The 25,708-nt window shown below is 42.3% G+C and overlaps 2 protein-coding genes across 10 annotated transcripts in view; one reads left to right on the top strand and one right to left on the bottom strand.

Annotated features, from left to right (window-relative positions):
* Nucleotides 1-9,863, bottom strand: part of ULK3 (unc-51 like kinase 3) — a 71,309-nt gene extending 61,446 nt beyond the window's left edge. Inside the window, exons 1-5 of one of the 8 annotated variants that reach the window (XR_013624083.1) lie at nucleotides 9,408-9,507; nucleotides 7,742-7,913; nucleotides 6,718-6,858; nucleotides 370-490; nucleotides 111-215 (exon numbers count right to left, since the gene is read on the bottom strand). Coding sequence is in view for 7 of the 8 variants with exons in the window: in XM_078781733.1 (XP_078637859.1) it covers nucleotides 111-215; nucleotides 370-490; nucleotides 6,718-6,858; nucleotides 7,742-7,837 (463 nt within the window). In the remaining variant the exon portion in view is untranslated. Of the gene's footprint in view, nucleotides 1-110; nucleotides 216-369; nucleotides 491-6,717; nucleotides 6,859-7,741; nucleotides 7,928-9,332 lie in introns of all 8 variants that reach the window. The other 7 variants (XM_078781733.1, XM_078781739.1, XM_078781732.1 and 4 more) reach the window with 7 other exon arrangements.
* A 7,626-nt stretch (nucleotides 9,864-17,489) lies between these two features.
* On the top strand, nucleotides 17,490-25,686 carry LOC137430547 (protein S100-A1-like). Of its 2 annotated transcripts, XM_078781134.1 has the most exons (3): nucleotides 17,490-17,627; nucleotides 20,003-20,176; nucleotides 25,165-25,686. In XM_078781134.1, the coding sequence occupies exons 2-3, from the start codon at nucleotides 20,039-20,041 to the stop codon at nucleotides 25,315-25,317; spliced, it is 291 nt and encodes a 96-aa protein (XP_078637260.1). In that variant the 5' UTR covers nucleotides 17,490-17,627; nucleotides 20,003-20,038; the 3' UTR covers nucleotides 25,318-25,686. The 2 variants fall into 2 exon arrangements, with proteins under 2 accessions (XP_078637260.1, XP_067977471.1); XM_068121370.1 differs by lacking the exon at nucleotides 17,490-17,627 and having other exon boundaries at nucleotides 19,986-20,176.
* Nucleotides 25,687-25,708: the final 22 nt, after the last annotated feature.

The raw sequence follows: 25,708 nt of genomic DNA, 5'->3' as shown, positions 1-25,708 counted from the left end.
TTTGCTATGCTGCTACACTACTAGGAGTGAGAACACACACCTGGTGAACAGGAGGTAAATATCGGATATTACCAAGCTAGAGGTAAAAACTTTGTATTGTGCGCAGAAACCTGCAACTTTAAGCTGTGGATTGGTGCTCGATGTCAGCAGCAGGTTCTGCGGCTTGAGATCCAGGTGCGCAATCTTCTGCTCATATAGGAGCTTGAGGGCCGATGCTGGGCAATGGAACAGCACGGTCACCTCAAATGCTTATACTCAACTTACAAACAACTGCATTGGCTCAATATTATGAAAACACCAAATACTGTACACAGTACAACCGACCTATCTTTGTAAGACATTTCTCAACAAATGAAGCAAGAAGATTACCGAGCTGCTGCAAAAAACGACGGATGAGTCGTTCTGGAAGCCGACGCCTGCTTCGGATGAAGTGAGAGAGATCGCCACCAGCGCAGAACTCCATGATAAGGTAAATGTTCTCGTTGTCCCACTGGCAAGAATGACACAAACTAGTTAAACGAAGAAGCAGTCAAAATTAGTAAGATCTTCTTAGTTATACAAAAGACAATTTCTTTATTTTATACACAAAAATAAAGGCTCATGCAAGAGCATCTTCCCTCCTAATTCCTCCTTCATCTTCCATAACTCTTCTATCGTACTCTTCCTTCTAGAATCTAGAGTTTCAAGCAGACGGTGCAATGGCATCTCATGTCACCCCACTTAGACGGGTCAATATACTGCCTGACCCCCAAAAAATTGCAAATTTTTGTTTTATGCTTATTTCTAGTAGTTTATGAAGTGGAAGACAACATATTAAAAGTTGGACAATTTTGACGCATGGGAAAGTCCCTCAGTGACGTCAGAAAACAAGATGGCTGCCGGCAGATAAAACGTAAAAAAATTGACTGATAATCATCAGACCACTAACAATTTAAAGTTAATTTTGCACCAATATTTGTATTATGATCGTTGCTGGTAGTTTATGCAGTGCTAATCCTGAGACCATTCGCAATTTAAAGTAAATATTTGCACAAATATATGTTCTTTGATTGTTTCTGCCAGTCTATGACATGGAAAGCAACATATAAAAAATTGGACAATTTTGACACATGTGGAAGTACCATATGCCTTCTAGTCTTAGATTCCAGTTTCATCGTCCTCCTCCTCCTCCTCTATGTCTGGTTCAACACTCATATTGTCACAGTTGCTGTCCTGGCAATGTCCACATGCACTGGTGCACTCTAATCCATGCTTCCTACATGAACACCTTAGTGTTTTGCACCCCCCTGAACAGTTGCAGTGAATCATCTGAAGTAGTATGTCTGGAGCAGGGCTTTTGTCTGTCATCACTGGAACAAGTTTTCCTCCTTCTACCTTCCATCCCCACTCCGTTGGCTCCATTCCACAACAAAGGCCCATCCATTCCATTACCTGGTAATAGGTCCGCAGAGAATGAAACTTGCAGGCAGCGGATGTGGGTGGCAGTCTTTCAGGAGTGACAAATGCCTTAGCCCTTGCAACCTTTTTGCAGAGAATGTTGTATCTGATCGATGCCAATGAGTCGTTCTGATTTGCTTTAAACAATGCCACCATTGCTCTGCAGCCTGCAGTTTCAATAACATCCTGACTCTGCTGTGGTTTACAGAACACCTTTGAGCTGTCTATCAGTTCCTTTTCTTTCTTGATGATTCTTTGAAACCCTGACTTCTTTCCAATCCCAAAGACACGAGACGTTGCGTCACAGCCAGTTAATGCATGAAGGAACAATATATCTCTGCAGGCTGCATTTCCAAGTATCTGCTGAAGGACTTTGATATTGTAGACATTTGATTTTGCCTTGTCAGAACGGAAATAGAGTTCAATGCAGTTTGTCTCCACCATATAGAAGAGCAGGAGGAGAAGGAGATCTGTATCTTCTCCAATGAGGGTTGTAGATCTGGAAGCCGCATTTGCGACGGCCGCTTTTGCAATCTCAACATCAGCATCTCCCTCTGCTTGGATCACCTCACAGCCTTCCTTGTGCAACACCTCTATAATCAACAGTATCATTGCCTGCTTGTTTGACTCATTCGACAGAAAGTCCTCCTTTTTCCCAACAAATTTTGTTGACTCCGTAATGTTAACCTTGGTGGCATTCTTGTTTCTATTCCGACGTTGATGAGAACAGTCCTTTGTGCTTGGCCCAGCCTCATAACCATCAAACACAACAGTAGCTTTGCCATAGTGTCGTACTGTAAATGAGGCATATTCATCTGCAATGGAACTGTAGGTGAATCCCTCTGTCCACTTTAAGCGGTGAATAAGTGATCCCCCGTCAAGAACATAGTGATCTGTTCCTGGAACTGTCTGGTTGACAGCATTGTCAGATTTGGTTGTAGCATAATTCCTTATTGCCTCCGCCAACTGTGGTTTATCTGGCTGGCGCAGGATGTTTTTTGCCTCAAAAAGAGACATTGGGTATGGGCAGAGTTCATATTTCATCACTTCACCTATCTGGAGATCTCCCGTCTGTGACACCACTAAGAACCTCTCGATTAGTAACGCTGGATCTATTGTGCGGTCCTCAGCAACTTTGACTGCCCTGCTGAATGCAAGTGTCTTGGCTTTAGAACTCCTTTTGTGTGAATAGGAGTAAGCTGGGTGATCATCCATCTTCTTGACAATGTCACTACCTACTTTGAATAGGTCATGAACATTGACATCCTCATTTGCAGTAACCCCTGTGATGATATTGCGCAATGACTTGTCATCAGAAAATGGTGTGAAGCTGTCCAGTTTTTCGGCAACTTTGCCACGATCAGCTTCATCTCGACTCACCCTGGATGTTGTCAACTCCTTATGTTGTTCACTTGTTGAGTAGCTACTCGAGGTCAGTTCTTGCATAGCAAGGTTGTAGGAGGACGATATGGTTGAAGACAGAGTCCAAACTGCTCTCTGGTGCTCTGACATCCCACTTCCTCGAGTCAGCCCCCCTTGGCTTTTCAGTGAGCGCATTAATGTCTGTTCTATCACAAGATCAGAGCCTAGGCCAGCCCAGTATTGGTCACTGCGCCGGATTACATGATAACCAGATTGGAACTTCTGATGAACCTCAGGGTTGTCATCCTCTAACGCAAGCATCTTCTCGAGATAGAGTCGAGCTGACTTCAGGTAATTGGGATGGCCAGCAGCTGCAAATATCGGCAAGCAAGCTGATATGGCTTGGAGATGCATCTCCCAGGACCCCGTCCGATCAGCTGCCACAAGTGCCCTTGCAATTCCCAACATACGCTGGTAGTTGATCCAAAGTGCACTGGTTTTCGAGTCCTTTGCAAGTTTATTCCTTTCCTGATTCAATCTATTGTCAATGAAATGAATGCACTCTGATTGCAACACAGACTCTATAGTGTCACTTTCGACAGTCTCCAGGGAAATGTACAGTCGCTCCAGTTCTGCCACTTGTTCTTGAAACCCAGGGTCAACTTCCACAATCTTGCCAACAACCTGACGTGTAAGACACTGATCCACAAGCAAATGGCCACGAAAAGCACGTTGCACCGCCTTCCCACTCAGCATGTGCACAACAGCATTTTGACCATACACTGTTTCCAGGATCTCTTTCAGTCCACTTCCATCCATCAAACTTCCAATGGCACCCAACAAATTCATTAATGTGTGGAAGCTCCCAAGCAGTAGCACTGCATTATGGATTGGGTTATCAGCAGGAAGAGCATTCACTATCTCAGAGGCCTTCCAAAACAGCGGTTGGTCAAATGTGATGATTGCTGGCATGTTGTGTTTTGATGCAAGTTTGCTCAGGTAATCAAGAGTTGACAAGATGCAGGTTTTGTCACCTGGGTTCATATCAATCATTGGGAGAAACTGTATTGAGGCTTTCCCTGGGTGATCACACTCCTCATGCAGAAAGTGCATCATGCCTTGCCAATTTGGTGCACTCTTTTCGAAGCAAAATGACATCTCCCATAATATGTCAATTGGGCGATCACAAATTGATAACAAAGGGAGGGGCTGAAATTTGAGGTTGCGGTTGACGTGCTCTGCATAGCGGTAATCTATTATATTGATCTTCGTCAGTTCGACGAGCTTCCTGTCAGACATTTTCTTTCTAGATATGATGTGGCTAGATTGACGCCCTGGTGTAATAGCTGCTATCATGCCCATCCCATGAAAGGTACCCTTTCCATCCAACATTATGATGTTGTGGTCCACATTGTCTCCAGCAAATAACAAGGATGTATCAAGAATGTCGGTGTCACCTCCAAACACATCCAGAGCAAGAGAAGAGGCTGCATTTACTTCAAACCGTTGCACTTCGGAGTAAGATGAGGAAAAGCCAAAGGTTGATAGACTATCTATCAAGAAACGAGACCTATACAAGTGATGCATTTGCACTGCAAGACCAAGCTGCAATGGTGCAATTACAGCCCTTGGACACACTGCTTGGATGACTGCTTGTCCAATACCAGCAACCTCCCTAGATGTATCTTTCCCGACCAAAAGATGCTGCAGCAAGAATCGCAGGCTAGTTGGGACATACCCCAATGCAGCAGTAAGGCTTAGGTCTGCAGTAGTTGGGTATGTATCCCCATGTGGTGCAACTGTTGTTTTTATGTCACTTTTTATTAGTTTTGCAGCAGTCTGAAGAATTGCACGTTTTTGTGCTTCTTCATCATCTTCTCGTGGTGCATTGTAGTGGTCACGGAGGATCTGGGACATTTTTTCTCTGAATGTCACAATGTCTTTTAAGCCTCTACCCTCTGCCATGAATATAGATTCACCATATCGTTTTTTAAGCTGTTCCTTCATGTATTGGTTCCCATATGCATTGGATTCACTATCGCCCAGGTATTGTTCCATTCTAGCCACGAGGTCTGTAATTGTTAACTGTTCCTCATCATTGTCTTCAAGAAAAGAGCACACCTTATCGAAAGCCTCATTCTGGTCACTGTCCTTAGGCCTTCCCATTTTTCGTCTCTTGTTTGACTCAGTCGGCTTGAACCGTTGTGGAATGTCTCGCATTGTGCGGAAATTAATGTTGCAGGACTTGTGGTACACACAGTCAGCTGCATGGAGATCACCCTCAAAATATTCAATGCGGCCTTGAACAGCAAGGGCCCATTCATCGCTCCTTGTTTTGCAATGAACTGATATAGTTTTAACAAATGCGTCAGTCTTCACGTAGCCAAAACTGGCTGTTTCTGCATGGCCTCGCTTTGGGCCCTCTTCCTTAACTTCAGTGCCGCAGAAAAGGCAATGTGTTTTACTGTCATATGGTCCCAGGGAAATGCGAGCACTCCTCTTGACTGATGGACCTGATTCCGCATGATCCTTCTTGGTTAAAGCAATGTCCTTTTTGTTTATGTGATTCACTCGGCATGATTTGTGAACACTGGTACCAGCTAGAATTCTGATGTCAACACCCCTTTCGGCACTTGCACGGTTGATGCCTTCTGCTCCTTTCTCACGAACTGATACTGTTTCCTCACAGTCCAATCCCCTTTGGCATAAAGGGCAGGTCTCTTTACCATATAAAGAGTTCATTTTCTATCTCTGAAAATACAAAAATGAGATCTTTTAGAAGCATGCAGTCAATTTACATTGGCCATATACATTGAATGCCATCAGAGCATTCTCCGCCCCTGAAACTGAGATATTTATGTAAGATATATATTAGGAGGAAACATACTATGGAATAATCTGCATAGTGGTCATCCCATTGCTTTCTGCATCTGAAATGAATTATATACAAGGGCTCTGTTGCTTAGTCACAAGGTGCACCAGGAAAAGATATGTATAGTCCAGAAGAAAAACATACTGATAGAACCCCCCCCCCCCCCCCCCTTCCCCCAATCAACTGGTCCCATTCCTATTAAATAAATATGCATCCCCACAACTCTAGAACCTGGAAAATAAATACCATCATACACTACAGTTGTAGGAGTACAAAATACATGTAGAATATATGGGGCAATTGTATGCATAGGCCTACCTGTCTTTTTGCTACTGCCTTGGCCTTGGTTGTATTGTACTGTATCTCCTTGGTTGTATTGTATTGTATCTCCAATGTTTACCATACAACGTTGTCCAATTGAGTCCTAATTAGGTGTAATTAACTCATTCATGTGGAGTTGTTACTCAGTCAAGCTGCACAACTACCAGTGAGGAATTAGGTCATTAGCCTACATGCTGGGAGGTCATATTGTTAAAGACATGTGTCAGGTAGCAGATGTAAACATTGTTAAAGACACGAAACAAGTGTTATAAAATGTTGCCTTTGCAGCTGGTCTCAGTGGAACAAATTAATTTATATAAACAAAAAGAAACAAAAATAAAAAACCAAAGACGTTTTCGACGTAGTGAATCGTGCATGGTTTTGTGACATTTTTATCATGTCAAAAATTTTTACTTTCCCATGGTCCATTTCTGTCCAACTTTTGATATGTTCCTAAGTAAGTCTTAAAATATAAGGAAATGCAATAAAACTAAAATTTGCAATTTTTTTGGGGTACGGCTGTTCTGGTTGTATATTGACCCGTCTAACTGTTGCTCCATTGCAACAACCATCGATACATATCTTCCATTACCCTGCTCTTCCATGAGCCTCGATCTTGTAAAAAAAAAAACAAATGAAGTAAGTTGACAAAAAGGAAAATCGAAATGGAAGTAAACTTCTGGATAATTTACATATTGCAAATATCAAAAAGCATTTCCACCAACCTGAAAATCTTTCAGTTCTACAATGTGCGGATGCTTGATGCCTTTCAAAATCTCAATTTCAACAAGGAGGTTTTCGGTAGCCGCTTGATTCAAAGATTTCTTTGCAATGCATTTTATTGCCACGACCTCCCTGATCGCTGACTGTAGATACACAAAGCAAACAAGCAAAACCACTTGCACTGACATCACTTTTCAAGCATAGGAAATGAAAAAATAATAATGCACAAATATACAGAAATGTTAATATGGTACTGCATAACTAGAACCGCACTCAGTAGAGTGCATGCCTCCGCCAGGTTGAATAGTTTACGTTTTTTTATCCCACCGATAGTCCAGATCCCAATACGGATCTTCACCAAAATTGAATCAATTCTTCCTTGTCACACACCCGACCTGTCCAGCGAGATTCATCTGAATCAGTCAATTTTTTGGGGGGAATATCCTGCTCACAGCAGGAGCCAAATCATATCCTCCGTCCACCTTCAGTGGTATCACCTGGTGTTGGCCTAATGGTTAGGGTGGTGGGCTTGGAATCCTAAGGTTCTGAGTTTGAATCCCGTTGAATTAATGCCAGGTGGGGTTGACTCAGCCTGTCATCCTTCCGAGGTCGGCAAAATGAGTACCAGATAACTGGTTATAGAGAGGCATTGCATCAGCGGCAGACACGCCCACAGAAAAATGATGCAACCAGCAGCCGGGTGGCTGCACATGAACCACCCACCTTCAGTGGTGGAGGTAAAAATCTGAATTAGACACAAAAATCATCATGGGATACTTGTCTAAAAGGAGGTGAAGGATGCGTGTCATGACGTTAATGATGAGGACAATCAGGGAAGCAGAAACAATGAAAGGCCATGTCAGTCAAGCAAGACAATTCACAATTAAAATTTAATGCCACAGTAAATTGTAAATAAAATATAGGTTATAGTTCAACAGCTTCCATGACAAAACCTCATCCTTATGCCCAAAACAGACAGTGACATTATGTCATCAACTACATGATTGAGTGCAGGTGTTGCCTTACCTTGCTGTAGCCCTTGTACACGGTAGCGTATGTGCCACTGCCCAGGCGCTCAGTCAGCACGAAATTGTAGAGCTTGGGGGGAGCAAAAGTCGCCATGAAGTGTCCAGCATACCTGCCTCTGGTTTATAAGACCTTGGTCTTGTTGTCTACCAACAGGATTTCGCTTGCTTTCCTGTGGAAAACGCCCTAACGGTGACACTCACAATGCAAGTTTCTTCATCATCATCATTTATGCTCTGAAACACACACACACACACACACACACACACACACACACACACACACACACACACACACACACACACACACACACACACACACACACACACACACACACACACACACACACACACATATCCCCATACACACACACATATCCCCATACACACACACATATCCCCATACACACGTCCACATACACACATCCCCATACATACATACATCCCCATACATACACACATCCCCATACATACACACATCCCCATACATACACACATCCCCATACATACACACATCCCCATACATACACACATCCCCATACACACATCCACATACATACACACATCCCCATACATACACACATCCCCATACATACACACATCCCCATACATACACACATCCCCATACATACACACATCCCCATACATACACACATCCCCATACACACACACATCCCCATACACACACACATCCCCATACATACACACATCCCCATACACACATCCCCATACACACATCCCCATACACACATCCACATACATACACACATCCCCATACATACACACATCCCCATTCATATACACATCCACATACAAACATCCACATACACACATCCCCATACATACACACATCCCCATACATACACACATCCCCATACATACACACATCCCCATACATACACACATCCCCATACATACACACATCCCCATACATACACACATCCCCATACATACACACATCCCCATACATACACATCCCCATACATACACACACATCCCATATACATACACACACATCCCATATACACACACACATCCCATATACACACACACATCCCATATACACACACACACATCCCATATACACACACACACATCCCATATACACACACACACATCCCATATACACACACACACATCCCATATACACACACACATCCCATATACACACACACATCCCATATACACACACACACATCCCATATACACACACACATCCCATATACACACACACACACACACATCCCATATATATATATATACACACACACACACACACACACACACACACACACACACACACACACACACACACACACACACACACACACACACACACACACACACACACACACACACACACACATCCCATACACACACACATCCCATACACACACACATCCCATACACACACACACATCCCATATACACACACACATCCCATATATACACACACATCCCATATATACACACACACACACACACACACACACACACACACACACACACACACACACACACACACACACACACACACACACACACACACACACACACACACACACACACACACACACACAAATCGCTTTTACCATAAATCAATCTTTCACTTTCAGTTCCAAAGAGTAGACTTAACCCGAACTCGTCACATACTGTACCGACAATACCTGACAGGAAGTATGGAGCCCAAACAATTTAAACAATTTCTACTGCAATGACAGTTCTTCTTCTTCTTTTTGTATTGCTTCTTCTTCTTCTTCTTCTTCTGGATAATGGCTGTTACGGAGAGTTAAATCCCAAATCTTTCTACTTTATCGACCTTTACAAAATACTGTAATTTATTAGCTAGCGAAGAGATGTTTTTGTGAAGCTTATAAAATGGCGCAGGAACCAGGCATACGTCCACAGTGTTGTATGTGTATTACTCATAAATATTGATGCTTTGGTACTGTTGTTTTACATTTTATTTCCTGATACTTTAATTTGAAAGACTAACTGTCCTGTGTGCGATAATGCCCTTGAGTTTGAAATACTTCCTTCCTTCCTACCTTCCATGTAAGTGCCGCTTCATCAGGATGAAGAATATCACACTGCACTACTGGTACTTACACTTACAGTTACACAAAACTGGCTACATTGATATTATTAATGACGAAATAAACATGTACAGACCATTAAAACGAAATCTTCACCATAATTTATTTATCTAGCGTTTCTCATCATTGAATGTTTTTTTTCCTCGATTCTCCGATCAAAATCCGCGATTTAGCGGTGAGGTAGCTGGGTTTTACAGGTAGTGCATGGGCGATAACATATGCTGTACTGTATTGAGTAAATCGCCCTAAAAAATAACATGTAGAAGTGCTTTATCATACATTTTATTATATTTTGGTGTAGATATTTGTGATAATTACGACGAATAATTATTATTTACATTTGCAATGTATAACTATATTAGACGGATGTCTTTAAATGGGGGTTTGCAAAAAAGATGACGTATACCTTTACATTTACGTATCCCTCATACCACTGGCCCACGACCAACTGCCCACACAGCAAATCCCATTTGATTGCACTCGTCAATTAAAAAAGGCTTTTTACATTTACTACGAATTAAAAAAAAAATCTTCTTCTGCAGATACACACTACACCCTAATGGCTAACACATGCAGAATAAAATATCGTACCGCAATAATGAGGACGGATAAGAATGCCATAATCAATGGAAATGGCAATTTTTATAGATAGACTTTCTACTTTTCAGGATACAAACTAGCAGATGATAGATTTGCAACACTGGCAGCTGGAAACAGTATGTGATACCTAATTTTAACTAGAGTTCATATAGAACACCTTATCCCACGCAGTCTTGGGGAAAAGGGACATGGGCGGGGTCTGCGAACGGGAAATTTGATTGGTCAAGATGACGTAAATGCCGTAATATTTTGTCCACAGTACTGCTAAATGGAAGGTTTTGAAAGTGCCAATAATGCGATTTGTATTCTACAGTGTTCAAGTATATAATTAAATTGAGATAAAATAAAGATTTAAAAGGCTGCAGGGGAAAAAAATGGAAGTTAATTACCGTTTATGTAACGTCTTTTACACCGCCTTATTTAACACGTTACATTAGTTATTTATTCCTGTTAGCCTGGTGTTGGCTTAATGGTTAAGGTTGCTGGCTTGAGATTCCAAAGTCCTGAGTATCAAGCCCTTGTCATTTCTGATGAATTAACACCAAGTAGGTTGAATCACCCTTTTATTCTTCGAAGGTTTGGAAAATGAGTACTGTAACGGGATGTAACGGGATGTAACCAGATTGCTGGTAACAGGGGCACTGCATCAGTGGTATATACAGCTGTGCCTCCAGAAATTATGCAATAGCACCCCCAAACTGCATATGAAATAACATTCATGCCTGTTTGTGTCTTTTATGATATCCTTAAAAGACAGTTTCCTATTTGGAATGATTTTCAATTTTGTTTGTCTGCCAGACAATTCGTGTTCTGATTTATATTCCAATTAATGTTCAAGATATAACATTATACTAATATTAAGTAGTTAGTCGATCATAAACTGAAGTTTGGAGACAGACAAACAGACAAAGTGACCCGATTGCTTAACCCACTTTTCGCTTCGCGTACACGGGGTAATTACACTTTTCAGACATCAAAATCCTCTGACTTCAGCCTGCATGGACTCTGCTCATAACGTCTTGTGAATGTAAACGCAGTGTCAACACTCAGTCGGCCTACAGCTATGGCCTATGAAAGAGCCTCAACGGAGCCGTCCTAGGACCAATGAGCCAGAAGAGGTCTCACTCCACAGATATTACATCAGAATTTCACACTCAATGCATTTGCTTGCAACATCTTTGCACATATACACGGACCCCTCAATTGTCAGTAAACCATGATATAAATCAGACATCTCCATCAGCATTTTTTTTTTCATTAAGACCCACAACAATTTTTTGAAAGTGAACATATTCTTTGTTGGGAATGGTAAGTGAAGCCAAAATACACCAACTTTTTTATGTAAATCATCTCATCTTACTATAATTCACCAAATGTCCGTCAGTCCGTTCGAAGGTGCTGCAAAAACGGCTGAACCGATCACAACGATATTTTGGGTGGGTATTCTTGGGACCCCTGGGAGTAAAATAGGCTCTATTGTTTTTCCAATTTTTCCAAGTTTTCCAATTTTCCAATTTTCCAATTTTCCAGTTTTTCCAAACACGATGGAATAATATTTACCGATATGAACAGTGATGTTGTAGCGGCTGCCGCTGGGGTTACACAATCGCCTTGCACCTATCAAGGACGCGGAGCGATCACCAGGCCGGGCTCGTCCAGGACGCCCGGGCAGGCCCGCGCTCGACTTGCCAGGCCTCGGTCGGGACGCCCGGGCAGGCTCGCCCTCGGCTTGCCAGGCCGCAGCCGGCCCGCGGGGCCACGCCCCCTGGCGCCAGGCCTGGGCAAACCCCCTGGCGGAATAGATATATATTGCCGACCGTAAAACGTTTTTCCCAGAGTGCCTGAGTGTTTGATTCTAATAAAGCAGCTCAGATGAATTCAAGCTTTTTGTCGCGTCCATTCTTTCGATCGACGTGGGAGCCACAGCTCCTTCATTGGTGACCTATCGACATGGACACGGCAGTCGCCCTTAAACTGCCTACCTTCTGGGAGGCTCACGCGGCGGTTTGGTTCGCACAAGCGGAGTCCCTGTTCGCCCTGCGAGGCATCACGGCGGACGACACCCGCTTCCACCACGTGGTCGCTGCGCTCGGTTCAGCCACCGCAGCCCGCGCCCTGAGCCTCCTCGAGAGACCGCCAGCCGCGGACAAATACGGCGCGATTAAGAAGCTTCTCCTCGATGCTTTCGCCCTCCCAGCGGCGGAACGCGCACGGCGCCTGCTCGATTTGCCGGAGCTCGGCGACACGCGCCCTTCCGAGCGAATGGACTACATGCTTTCGCTGCTCGGCGAGCACTCTCCGGCATTCCTGTTCCGGGAGCTGTTCCTCCGTCAGCTGCCTAACCCGGTACGCCTCGCCCTGGCAAGCACGACGATCACAGATCCCCGGGCCCTTGCCAGAGAAGCCGACAAAATCTCCGCCGCGGGACAGCGCATCGCAGCGGCGACATGGGACCCGCCGCCGCCTGATGCACCATCCATGGCGCCCGAGCACCCGGCGCGTTCGACGGCCGAACTGCCGACGCAATTGGCGGCCGCTATACCGAGCCGACCACGTTCAGCACGACGTCCGAAGCCTCCACCCGACCAAGCGTGGTGTTCCTATCATGCCAGGTTCGGACAGAAGGCCCGGACATGCCGACCCCCGTGCACCTTCGGCGGGTCGGGAAACGGCCAGGCCGGCGTTCATTACCTGCCATGAACGCCGGCCACAGTCACACGGGCAACTTACTGTTCATCACGGATAAAGCGTCCGGACGGCGCTTCCTGTGCGACACCGGCGCCCAAGTGAGCGTCATGCCCGCCTCTGACCAGGACAGGCAATCCGCGGTTTGCGGCCCCTCCTTGGTTGCGGCCAACGGATCGACTATCCGCACCTTCGGCCCGCGCAACGTCACCCTCTGCTTCGGCGGCCAACGCTTCGCTTGGACGTTTGTAACCGCCAACGTGCCCATGGCTCTGCTCGGCGCCGACTTCCTCTGCGCACACGGACTGCTGGTGGACGTCCAACGGCGTCGTTTAATCAACGCTGAAACCTCCTTCAATGTGGCTTTTGTTGAAATTCTACATACCATGAGAGAGTGGATCGACTCCTGACGAACTCTTCCTATAGAAACGTGCGGCTCCGAAATAACACGGCAGCGTGTGCAAAGCGACTGAAAAACAGGTGTAGCAGCTGCTTCCGTGTTACAGATTTGACGCGCACTCTTCACACATAAACGTGCAACTGAGAAAGATGTGTAGCGGCCGCTTCCGTTTTGCAGAATTCAATCTTTTTCAAAATGGGCGCCATGTACTGTTTAGATTTTGATGATTTGCATGTGATATGATTCAACGGATGTTTATATTAATCGTTCAAAAATAAAAATAAAAGCCTGATATTTTGCCTTTTCATTTGGGCCTCCCAATTGAAGCCCCGCCCTTAGGGTGGGTACCGTTGCTAGTCTACCTAACCCTCAATCCTGTTCTGTCCCTACCTTAATCCTTCATACCCACTGCCTCCCCAACTTTGTGTAATTCTCATCTGAGAAGGTAGAGAAAGCTTTGTCCAGTCTCAAGCTCGCATTATGGTGATGCATGTACATGCTATCAGTGCTTATATATTGTTACAGATACATCGCCGGGTCATGAGTAGCCTCTCTCGGACCACTTCCCGTCCTTTAACCCTGGAGCCGACGAGCAATGGATAATTCCTCGACCAGATAGGTTGCTAAGCAACCATGGACACGTCCAAGGTGACTAATTCTGGCAGGGTCTCCGCGCCTACCTCTCACGTTACCTTCCCGGTGACTTAGTTACTTCAGATAGGGACCATGCTCTCGGCTTCCCACCTTTGTCTTTTAATTACGTACGCTAAGCGTAACCGTAGGTGGACTGCTGGCTAGACTAGCACAGAGAATCAGTGAGGTACAACCTCCCGTCTATTTATTGCACACTATGTCTAACCTATGAAGGAAAGAGGCAATCAAGCAGATTTGGAAACACCAAATCTTGTACGAGTATTACCAGGCATGTATTTACAGGAACATATTTGCAAGCACGTACTTGCAAGAGATTACAGTGTCACATACGAACAGTCTTACCCATATCACTCAAAAGAACCCCTTATACAACAGGCCTTAAATGAAATGCAGACAGGTGCAACATTCATCCAGGGAAATTAGACATAAAAGGGGACAGAAAGAAAGAAGAAGTTGGGGGATGTTGGTGACCCCCTTCTTCACCCATACGTGAGCAGGCTTAGCCCAAGCGGATCCCAACAAAGTGTTGATACAGGTGAGTGAAAGATACCGGTAGGAGGTACACTGTTATGTGGTATCATGTGGTATCGTGTGGTGCTTATAGCTCTGAAAATAACTGCTGGGGTCTTGTGTTGTTTCTTGATGCTCCACAACAGGCGAGCCTTGTGGTGTATTCGCTGAAAGACACAAAATGATATGGTGCATTTGCAAATGATGTGTAAGAAATCGGTTCAACCGGTTTAGTCAGCAGCTGTTCTGCCTGGCAGTTTAGGGAGTACCGCCCTTTGCACTTTTTCTCTCTGCCAGGAGCGTCCATCCCACTTGGTGCTTTGTGCTCCACTTGGAAGCGCTCTGCTTTGCGCTTGGCGTTTTGGGAACCACTGGTAGTGCTCTTTCTGATTGGTGCTTCCTTGTCCCGACTGACTCTCTGGAAGCCCGGCCAACCCAGCCAGCTTTCCTCCCCTTTGGACATGAACTCCCTCATGACCTCAACTCGCTCTGCCCCAGACTTGGACTGCTCCAGATCTGCACGCAAACTCTCTGGTGTGCGAATTCCTTTACTCTGTGCCCGGTTTTTATTGTCCTCGGCATGATGTCACCAATCATGTCCACTTTCGGCAACTGACCCCATTGCTTGAGGTGTGCTGCGATCCAGTGGCTGGGATTGGTTGCTGAAGCGTGGGGGTAGGGGACGAGTTGGGGGTGGGGGTGCTTTAGGAAGTGCCTGTTTTGATCCAATTTGACTGCGATGCTGGATCGACAAAGAATAACGACCATTACAACACTGGAATGGCAACTATTTGATCGAAACACTGTTAAGGTGATGTGGTTTGAGGCTGGAGTATCCCAAGGCAGTGTTTTTGGCCCATCTTATTCCTAATCTTCATCAATGATCTCACTGACTCTAGATGATCCTCTTTATCTCTTTGCTGATGACTCCACTTTCTGCCATGACATCCCTCATCCTTCTGATAGACAGGCAGCAGCCTCTTCCCTCTCCTCAAACCTTCACAAAATCACAAACTGGTCAAACACATGGAATATGTCTTTCAATTCTAAGAAATCCCACACACACACACATTCTCTCTGAAAGGACCGTATGGTAAATCCTCCTATCTACCTTCTCAACACCGTTTAGAGGCCATTTTTCCCCACAAAGCGGGGGTTGGCCTTTTCGGGGACCGTGGTAGTTGTTATTTTTTGGTCCCCTTTTTGAAGCAATGTTTTACGGCCGGATGCCCTTCCTGACGCCAACCCTTTTTGCCGCCTTCAACGACAAACAGGGAATTACCAGTGAACTGGTACTCAATTAGCCGACCTCGGAAGGATGACAGGCTGAGTCAACCCCCCTGGCATTAATTCGGCGATCGACCGAGATTCGAACCCAGGATCCTAGGATCCTAAGCCGGCACCCTAGCCGCTAGCCCAACACCAGGGATGTTTTTTTTTTTTTTTTTTTTTTTTTTTTTTTACCTTCTCAAGAACCCTCTTTGTTTTTGTATACTCAGTCGAGCACACAAGCAGCTGTTCTTGGGAGGAGAAACCGAAGTAATATCTGTAGTAAAGAGAAAGAGAAACAACATTGCAGTGTAATTCGAGCGGGTTTAGTTTTGAGGTCAGATTGGGAGAGTTGATAAGTCGGATTACTTTTAATTCAATTCTGTCCAGTAAGTATGTGGAGCTACAACCTCCCCAGATGTGAGAGCAGTATTCTATACAAGGACGAATCAATCCTTTATATAGTTGAAGCAACTGTTCGGAGGAGAAGAATCTGCAACATCTGAACAGGACTCCTAGTTTCTTTGAGGCAGATTTAGCTATTTGTGTAATGTGTGGATTCCAGGATAGATTTGAAGTTAGGGTAATACCTAGTAGGTTTATTGTATCACATGGTGTAGTTGTGGAGCTTTCAAAGGAGATTGGAGAGTTGAGAGGAGTTTTAGAGAGAAAGATGGGAAGAAATTGAGTTTTAGAAGCATTAAACTTAACGTGATTATATTTGCCCCACTGGGAAATCCTATCCAAAATGTAAAAATGTGGCTGTGATCAAATGAGGTGGAGATCGAGTGAGGGAAGATGGGGCAGATGGGAAAAAACTTGGAGGGATGTAATGTCGAATCATCAGCATACGAGTGCAATTGGTTATTTGTAGAAGAAAGAAGGTCATTGATAGAAAGAAAAAAGGTCATAAAAGAAAGCTAGGTCAAAGAAGAAAGAAGGTCTACCCTCCCCCAGTCCCCCATCCCCAATCACCTGCATCTCGGCCTCCCCCACCCTCTCTTGGTTTATGAGTCAGGGATTCACAGGTGAGAGCTGCATTGTGACAATTGTGAGTCGCATTTTACTACATTTGTTAGAACTTTAACTTTGGAAAAGCAAGAGACATAAAATCACGAATTGGAGTGAAAAGTTCTGGGTCGTGTGGAAGACACTTGATGAAGGTGGCAAGGGTAAGGATAGGTGAGATTCGAGATTATAAAAATGTAAAGAAGGACAAATATGGAACAATGAACAAGCCACAGCAAGAAGCATCCTTGAGGCTGTTTTCCTAGTTTATAGTTCATAAGTATGAATAATTCACCCCATTATTTACCTTCACCTTTGTGTGTTGGCTGACAAGATAGATTGCAGGTAGAATCGTCACCTTTGAGCTATTCTTGGTTCAGTTCCCAACAAGAACTACTATAAAGTGTCACCTTCGTGCTTTGCATGTATTCGGGCCTATTTGTATCAATGAACACATTGTCCTGCCAAGAAAGATTAAGCCAGGTGTCCCATTTTCTAACACTTCTTTATAACCTTGTATAGGTCCTTGCAATAAGCTGGAACATCGTCTTCCCATCTCGCCTCCTTGTATGTGTTGAAGACCAAGACCTTCAGTGATCACGTTGATATATCTCTGAGTTGGAGGCAGTCACGTGGCCTGTGCCTTGATCACCTGGCTCATTTAGGTGGTTCTTCCCATCCAGGTCGCACAAACTCATCTCTAATTGTTACCTTTTACTCCTTTATTCTTCTCACTTCTTCTTCTTTGTCCACCTTTTCTCTTGTAATATATGGAATCACCACCATGAATCCTTCCATATTTTTCAGTTCTTCAAGTTTGAAGTGCATTATATAAATATATCTATGGCCCTTAAATACTAAATTTCAAGACATCATATGTTTAGATGGCAAATAATGCCTTTTCCTATTGGTTTGAATGGTGATATTGGTTATTTTTGATTAATAATCCTTTTTCAGTCATTGTGACACTTTGCACATTTTAAACAGTTAATTAGGGGCAGTATTTGATGTGTCAAGCTGCATGATGCTCACCATTAAATTGTCCAGTCTGGATTTGAGTTTGTTTCCTTGTAAGTTGTGCTCCCATATACCATCTCTCCAACAGAGTAAGTCAATGTTAGCATCAGCTAAATAAAGTGTTAATGAGATATGCAAGTCACAAATGGGGTTAGTTATACAGATACACACAACTGACACAAGGACACACATGGAACTTTTGCACAGTAGGAGGACATTCGGCCCATCATTCCTGTCCTGCACCAACCCTAGGAACCATGCATCACATGCTACCTACCAGTCCAGCCAATATCCCCATAACATAACCCTCTATCTCCATCCAATACATAACCTATCTAATTCCAATTTAAACCTATCTACCCCCTCCACTACCTCTATATTTCCAGGGAAACCATTCCATGCATTGAAGATAAGTAAATTTATAGATCAAGTTAATTGGTGTGGAAATGACACAGGCATGATAGACCCATGACCATGACTTCCTGTTGTGTCGAAGTACCATTGTGTATCCTTGCATAATGAATACTAGAACGGCACTCGCTAGAGAGTATACCTCCGCCAGGCTGAACAGTTTGCATTTTGTATCCCACTGATAGGTCAGATCTGGACCCAAAATCTAATCAGCTTGTTTTTGTCATATAACAAACGAATCCACCAAGTTTTGCCCTATATCTCTCCCCTATACCAATGGTGCAGAATCACTTAAAAAAATTTTTTTTTAAATTATTGTATCCCGATCCGGATCTTCACCAATATTAAATCAATTTTTCCTTTGCACACACCCAACCTGTCCACCAAATTTCGCCCAAATCCCTCCACAACCTTTTGAGATATCCTACTCACAGATAAACCGACCCAGCTATAAACTGCCATCCTGGTGTTTCACAGACAGATTGATTCATCAGTGTGTCATCTGTCCCTCGGATGGACGTTAAAAACGGGCATCCCGTGTGCCAGCATCAGTTGGTGGACGTTAAAGATCCCAGGGTGTCCTTCGTGAAGAGTATCACCAGCTCCATAGCCAAATTCCAAATTCCTGCCCTAACGAAATTCCTACAAAGCCATGTCCTTGGACAATGACGCTACCCCGCATCATTGTGCTGCGTACGAGCGAATGAACAACAGTGCAGGTTGAATTGAAGAATGACAATTACTTTATTTTGGGTAAATTATGTTTGTAAATGTTATATGGCTAAAGAATTACTCATCACATCATATCTTGTTTTCTACTTTCTCCTTAATATCGTTACCAACATCGTTCATATCATTTCGGTTGTTTTGAATAACTGCTGCGCTTTTTTGGAGTTTTGCAAAAAATTTAAGTAAAAAAAGGTTTTTAAGAGTTAAAAGAGGTTTTTAAAAGTGTAAAAAAAAAGCCTTTAAAAGAGTTTTTTTAAAGTGTATAAAGGTGTCTCAAGAGAGTTTTTAAGAGTTAAAAAAAAGTTTTTAAAAGAGTTTAAAAAGAGTTTTAAAACAGTTGTTAAAGGAGTTTGAGAAAATTTTTTGAAAGGCTTAGGTTATAAAGGTTATAAGGTTATAAAGTTATAAAGGTTATAAAGTTATAAAAAAGGTTATAAAGGAGTTTTCAAGAAGGTTTTTAAGAGTTTTAAAAGGTTTAAATTTTTTTTAAGCCTTTAAAAGAGTTTATAAAGGAGTTTTCAAGAGGGTTTTTAAGAGTTAAAAAAGTTTTCAGAAGAATTTTAAAAGGTTTTTTAAAGAGTCTAAAATGTTTTAAAAAGAGTTTAGGAAAAGCTTTTAAAAGAGTTTTAAAACGTTTTTAAAAGTGTTTAAGAAAAGCATTTAATAAGAGTTATAAAAGAGTTTTTAAAAGTTAACAAAAAGAGTTTTAAAGAGTTTTTAAAAGCGTTTAAGAAAAGTTTTTAAAAGAGTTTTAAAAAGTTTTTAGAAGAGGTGGATGTACCATTTTTTAAAATTCCTTCCCCTTTCCCTGTATGTATAATTGTAGAATATATGTAAATATGATATTATTGTTGGAGAGTCATAACGCGACGCTTCACTGCAGCTGCACTTGCGCTTGGAGGTGAGACTGCAGCGGACGATGCCCTCTCCACTGGAGAACGCTGTCGAAACGCTTATCGACGTTTTCCATAAGTACGCAGCAAAAGATGGAGTGCCTACCATGAGCAGGTCTGAGATTCTGACCATGTTTCAGGCAGAAATGCCCGGATTCATTTCGGTAAGAATTTTGTTCTTTTTTTTTGATGTTGGAAAATCCCAAGATGGTTTCTCTACTTTCTCGAAAAGGTTTTGCGGATTCAGATTGATACTTTTAATACTTACAACAGGAGTTCGGTTTGAAATGTTGAACCGTGTAAGTGAATTGCTAAACCGTATAAGAGGCACTTGGGTTTGGGCTTTCTTGTTTAATTTTGAAGGTTAAATATATTGTGTTATCCCCTTAGTACTTGGGTTATTGTGTTGGTGTGCCCATCTGAAGCCCTCGCTTAAATGATACGCTCAAATCCCATATTGGCATATGTTTGTCCATCCCTTACTAATGTCCTTCTAATTCATGTAGAAGTAACACTGCCCACCGAGAAAACACTAAACATTTATAATATCAGTGAGTGAGTCATTGGTTAGCATGAGCTTAATATATTACATGATAGAAAATTGGGGCAATTGGGATTATTATACAGTTTAAAAGAAAAAAGGTAAATCCAACCATAAAGGAACTAGATATACTTTGCTAATCTACCATATTAAAAAGACATGTCGGTTTCTGTGTTTGTATGTTTGTACAGTTGTCTGCCCCCTTTCATGAGGGTAGGTTTTAAAGGCCAATCTTTTAACACGAATGTGTGTTCACTACGGTCTATTTTTGAGGATAAAACAAACTCGAAAAACATTTTCCATAAAAGAGCAATTATGTCTCTTCTATTGGAAATGTAGACGGTGGCTTGCAAATCAAGCCTCAAGGGCGGTGTACAGAAGCTTTTTTTTATTTTTTATTTAAATAACAATAAATACAAGGTGCAGCTCGGTGAAATTTGCTGCACATGATGTGCAAGGCATGAAGAGTAAAATGAGTGTTCATTTACATCCGTTTGACGTCTCATAAATAAAGAAGATATAAGCACACATGGCACTAGGCCGAGGCTTCAGACTTTGGCACGCGCATGAGGCTGCATCGTCGAATAAACTGTTCCAACTCGTCATATTTGACGTGTTTTTTACGAGTCTAGTAATAAACAAGCGAGAGCAGATCTGGTCTCGGGAGACGTTTTACACGTTTCCGAGAGGAACCTCCCTCAGGCCAATATACCCCGAGCCTCAGCTGGGCTTCCTTTCGTTGGGTGTTCAGTGTTTGAAACGGTGCGTTTTGTTGGTTGTTGTGCATGTGTGGGCATGCGTGGGCATGCTGTTTTGGATCAAGTGTTGGTGTTTGTTGCTCACCTAGTCCAGCTGTTTGTATCGTCCCGTTTTTGCCATTTGCATCACAGTTTGTGTGGGTATGTCCACGGTCTCCCCAATTAGATCACCCTCGTGTCATACCTCTAGTATAACTATAAGTCTGTGTCATTTTGGGACTTTGAAGCTATGACATTGGTACCATCCAAGTCAGATGTGTGACCATATTGCAGGTAATGGTGTATCATGGCTGACTTTGTCACCTTTCCCAGCCTAACTGCTCTATCATGTTCATTTAGCCCCTGTTTTTTAAATCCTTCCCATTTCACGAATGTATAATTGGTTACAGTATCTGCATGATGAATGGTAAACTCCTCCTGATTTTTCAACAGTTGACATGCTGTCCTTTCGTTTTGAAATAACATTGCGGATGTTCTGTGTAGGATACTACGCTACACCAGTCCGTGCACTGCGTACTATCCTGCCAATGCTTTCGGACAGCTATAAGATGAAGCTGTAAGATGAAGATCATATTTGACTTTGTTAACACCAAAGAAAAGCTAACGAATTTCTGACTGGTGAAGTCATAGTATATTTGCCAAATCCGTTTTTTTACCTTTTTTGTGCTCCACCTGAAATGCTTCCTCAAAGATTTGAAAATTGTTGTCACCCCACCTCCCCCCCCCCCCCCCCCCCACGCCCCCCTCGCCCGCTTCCCGTGCCTCCTCCCCCCAAGTCCTCTCCCTCCCACAGATCTCCCGATGTCCCTGCTGTCAACTGTTGTACTTGTGTGCTTCCCTCTCCCTCCCCATCTTGTCTCCCGCTCCTTTTATCTTATGTTGTATGTGTCAGTTTGTCTTTTTGTGATTAATATTAGCTCTTACACGAGCCTCGATCTTGTAAACAACAACAAAAAAAGACCATTGAGATCTTTCAGTGTATGCTGGTAAATCTGCTTCACAATTTTGGAATGCCAGCACATTCTTTTTTTCCTTATTTTTTATACATGGGCTAAGGCTCGTAATAAAGCATGAGAGGGATTTCTTTAAAATCAAAAACATTTCTGATCTGGTGTTTTTGTTTTTGTTGTCTCCGCCACTGAAGGTGGATGGAGGTTACATTTTCACCCCTGTTTGTCTATCTGTTTGTCTGTAAGCAGGATATCTCAAAAGCTTGTGGACGGATTCGGCCAAAACTTGGTGGAGTTTGGGTGTGTGACAAGGAGGAATTGATTAGATGTCGTTAAACATCCGGATCCGGATCCAGATACGAACATTAGAATTTTAAAAGTAATTGTTCACCATTGAGACCTAAAAACAATGTACTGTATAACACGATATCTCAAAAAGTTGGGGACGAATTCGGACAAAACGTGCTGGACAGGTTGAGTGTGTGACGAGGAAGAATTGATTCTTTTTTGATGAAGATTTGAATATGATAATTTTAGTGATTTTTCACCATTGAAAGATAGGGCCAAAAATGACATATAGCATGATATTTCGGAAGGTTGTGGATGGGATATGACAAAACTTGGTGGATGAGTTGGTTAGATGACAAGAACAAGCAAATTCGATTTTGGTTCAGGTCCGAATCCAGATTTGGCCTATCAGTGGGTTACAAAAGGTAAACTGTTCAGCCAGGTGGAGGTTTGTGCTCTACCGAGTACCGTTTAGTTCATTATTCGCATTTTCTAGGACGCCAACATATTTTTGAGAAAACTATGGGTTTTTCCCAGCGTTTGTTGTCCCACTATGTAAAAGGGACAAAGTTATAGAGGTACATCAATGTGGTGTTAAACCTGGTGTTGTATTAGCGGTTAAGGTGCTGGCTTGGGATCCTAGAATCCTGAGTTTGAATCCCAATCGATCATTGAATTAACGCCAAGGGGGTTGACTCAGCATGTTCATCCTTCTGAGGTCGGCAAATTGAGTGCCAGCTCACTGGTAATTGGGGCACTGCATCAGTGGCACAACGTGCTTCCAGAAAAATGATGCAACCAGCAGCCTCAGGCTGCATACGAAACAACAACAACAATGTGGTATTTTTACTTAGGATACCTTATGACATTTGGTTAAGTAACTAATAAATTATTGTGAGGTTTTCCAAAAATATGCCTGGAAGGATAGCTTGTTGGTACGTGCCCGTGACTTAGAGGTGTCTCTCCTGGGTTCAGATCTTGATCCGGCTATAAACGGTCTCCCTGGTGTTTACCATACAGGCAGGTAATACATCAGTGTGCACATCCATCTGAAGGATGTTGAGCCGGAGGACCCGTCTGGCCACACCGGTCGTTGCCGGCCGTTAAATATTGAACGTGTCTTTCGCAAAGAGTAGGCGAGTTATCGCCAGCACCCTGAACAAATTACAGATGACTGCAGATTACAGGTGTGGAATGACGACGAGAAAGGTAACGGAAAAGCACCTGACATAGCCCTTGTCAAAACACTGCTTTGACAACACCGCTGATGATGAGTATAATGATGATTATGATGATGAGTAATGTGATGATTATGATGAGTAATATGATGATGATGAGTAATATGATTATGATGATGAGTAATGTGATGATGATGAGTAATGTGATGATGATGAGTAATATGATGATGAGTAATATGATCATGATGAGTATGATGAGTAATGTGATGATGAGTAATATGAGTATGATGATGAGTAATATGATGAGTATGATTATGAGTAACATGATGCTGATGAGTAATGTGATGATGAGTAATATGATGATGAGTATGATGATGAGTAATATGATCATGATGAGTATGATGAGTAATATGATGCTGATGAGTAATGTGATGATGAGTAATATGATGAGTATGATTGAGTAATATGATGATGAGTATGATGATGAGTAATATGATGAGTAATATGATGAGTATGATTATGAGTAATATGATGCTGATGAGTAATGTGATGATGAGTAATATGATTATGCTGATGAGTAATGTGTTGATGAGTATGATGAGTAATATGATGCTGATGACTAATGTGATGATGAGTAATATGATGATGAGTAATATGATGAGTATGATGATGAGTAATATGATGAGTATGATTATGAGTAATATGATGCTGATGAGTAATGTGATGATGAGTAATATGATGATGAGTATGATGATGAGTAATATGATGAGTAATATGATGAGTATGATTATGAGTAATATGATGCTGATGAGTAATGTGATGATGAGTAATATGATTATGCTGATGAGTAATGTGTTGATGAGTATGATGAGTAATATGATGCTGATGAGTAATGTGTTGATGAGTATGATGAGTAATATGCTGATGAGTAATGTGATGATGAGTAATATGATGATGAGTAATATGATGAGTATGATGATGAGTAATATGATGAGTATGATTATGAGTAATATGATGCTGATGAGTAATGTGATGATGAGTAATGTGATGATGAGTATGATGAGTAATATGATGCTGATGACTAATGTGATGAGCATAATGATAATTATGATGATGAGCATGATTATGGTGATGATGATGGTGATGATGAATAATGTGATGATGATGAGCATGATGATAATTATAATGATGAGCATGATAATTATAATGATGATGAGTAATGTGATGATGATGATTATGCCAAAAATAGCATATACATGCACAGCCTGTCCTTAAAAGATGAATGTTCTTTAAAGTTTTATTTGTGTAAAGCCATTAACATTCAAACTACATTCTATGAAAAACAAGAGCATTATATTCTTATTCCAACAGCTTGTAGTTTACGTTTTTTAAATTCACAAATCCTATCTTAACCACCTCGCTGTTTCCTGTTGGCAGAACGCCCATGACGCTTCGGGTCTGAGTTCGTTGATGTCAAACATGGATATGAACAGTGATGGAGATGTTGACTTTCTTGAGTTTGTCATCGTCTTCTCATCTCTCGCCATCGTCTGTAACCAGTGCTTCGTGGATCACCTGAAGAAAGCTTAAAGATCTGAAATGAATCCATACCATGGAAACGTTTCATGGCCCCAACATGTTTGGAAAAACGAAATATTTGTTCAGATAGAAAAAAAATAAAAAGTCAAACCTTCTCTAGGCCTATTATTCATGATATGTTGGTGAAATTATTTATATATACTGTAGACCATTGTAGTTGCATAATGTAGATCTTTTGGTCTTCTCTTTAGCTTCTTAACCTGATCTTCTTTCTTTGCCTTCTTTATTCTTATAGAAAGTTTTTCCCCTGCTTACCTGCATTCATAACACGATTACATAGTGTTTTATCTTGCAAGGTCTGCATTTGGTGATGAATACAATCTTGCATGTCTCTTTACTCATTAAATTCCAATCCAATTATATGTTCTCATGAATTCATTAT

This window comes from Myxine glutinosa, chromosome 7, assembly GCF_964187855.1.
Source record: "Myxine glutinosa chromosome 7, kmMyxGlut1.1, whole genome shotgun sequence".
NCBI classification, from domain to species: Eukaryota; Metazoa; Chordata; class Myxini; order Myxiniformes; family Myxinidae; genus Myxine; species Myxine glutinosa.
This window is presented reverse-complemented; position numbering and strand designations above follow the sequence as displayed.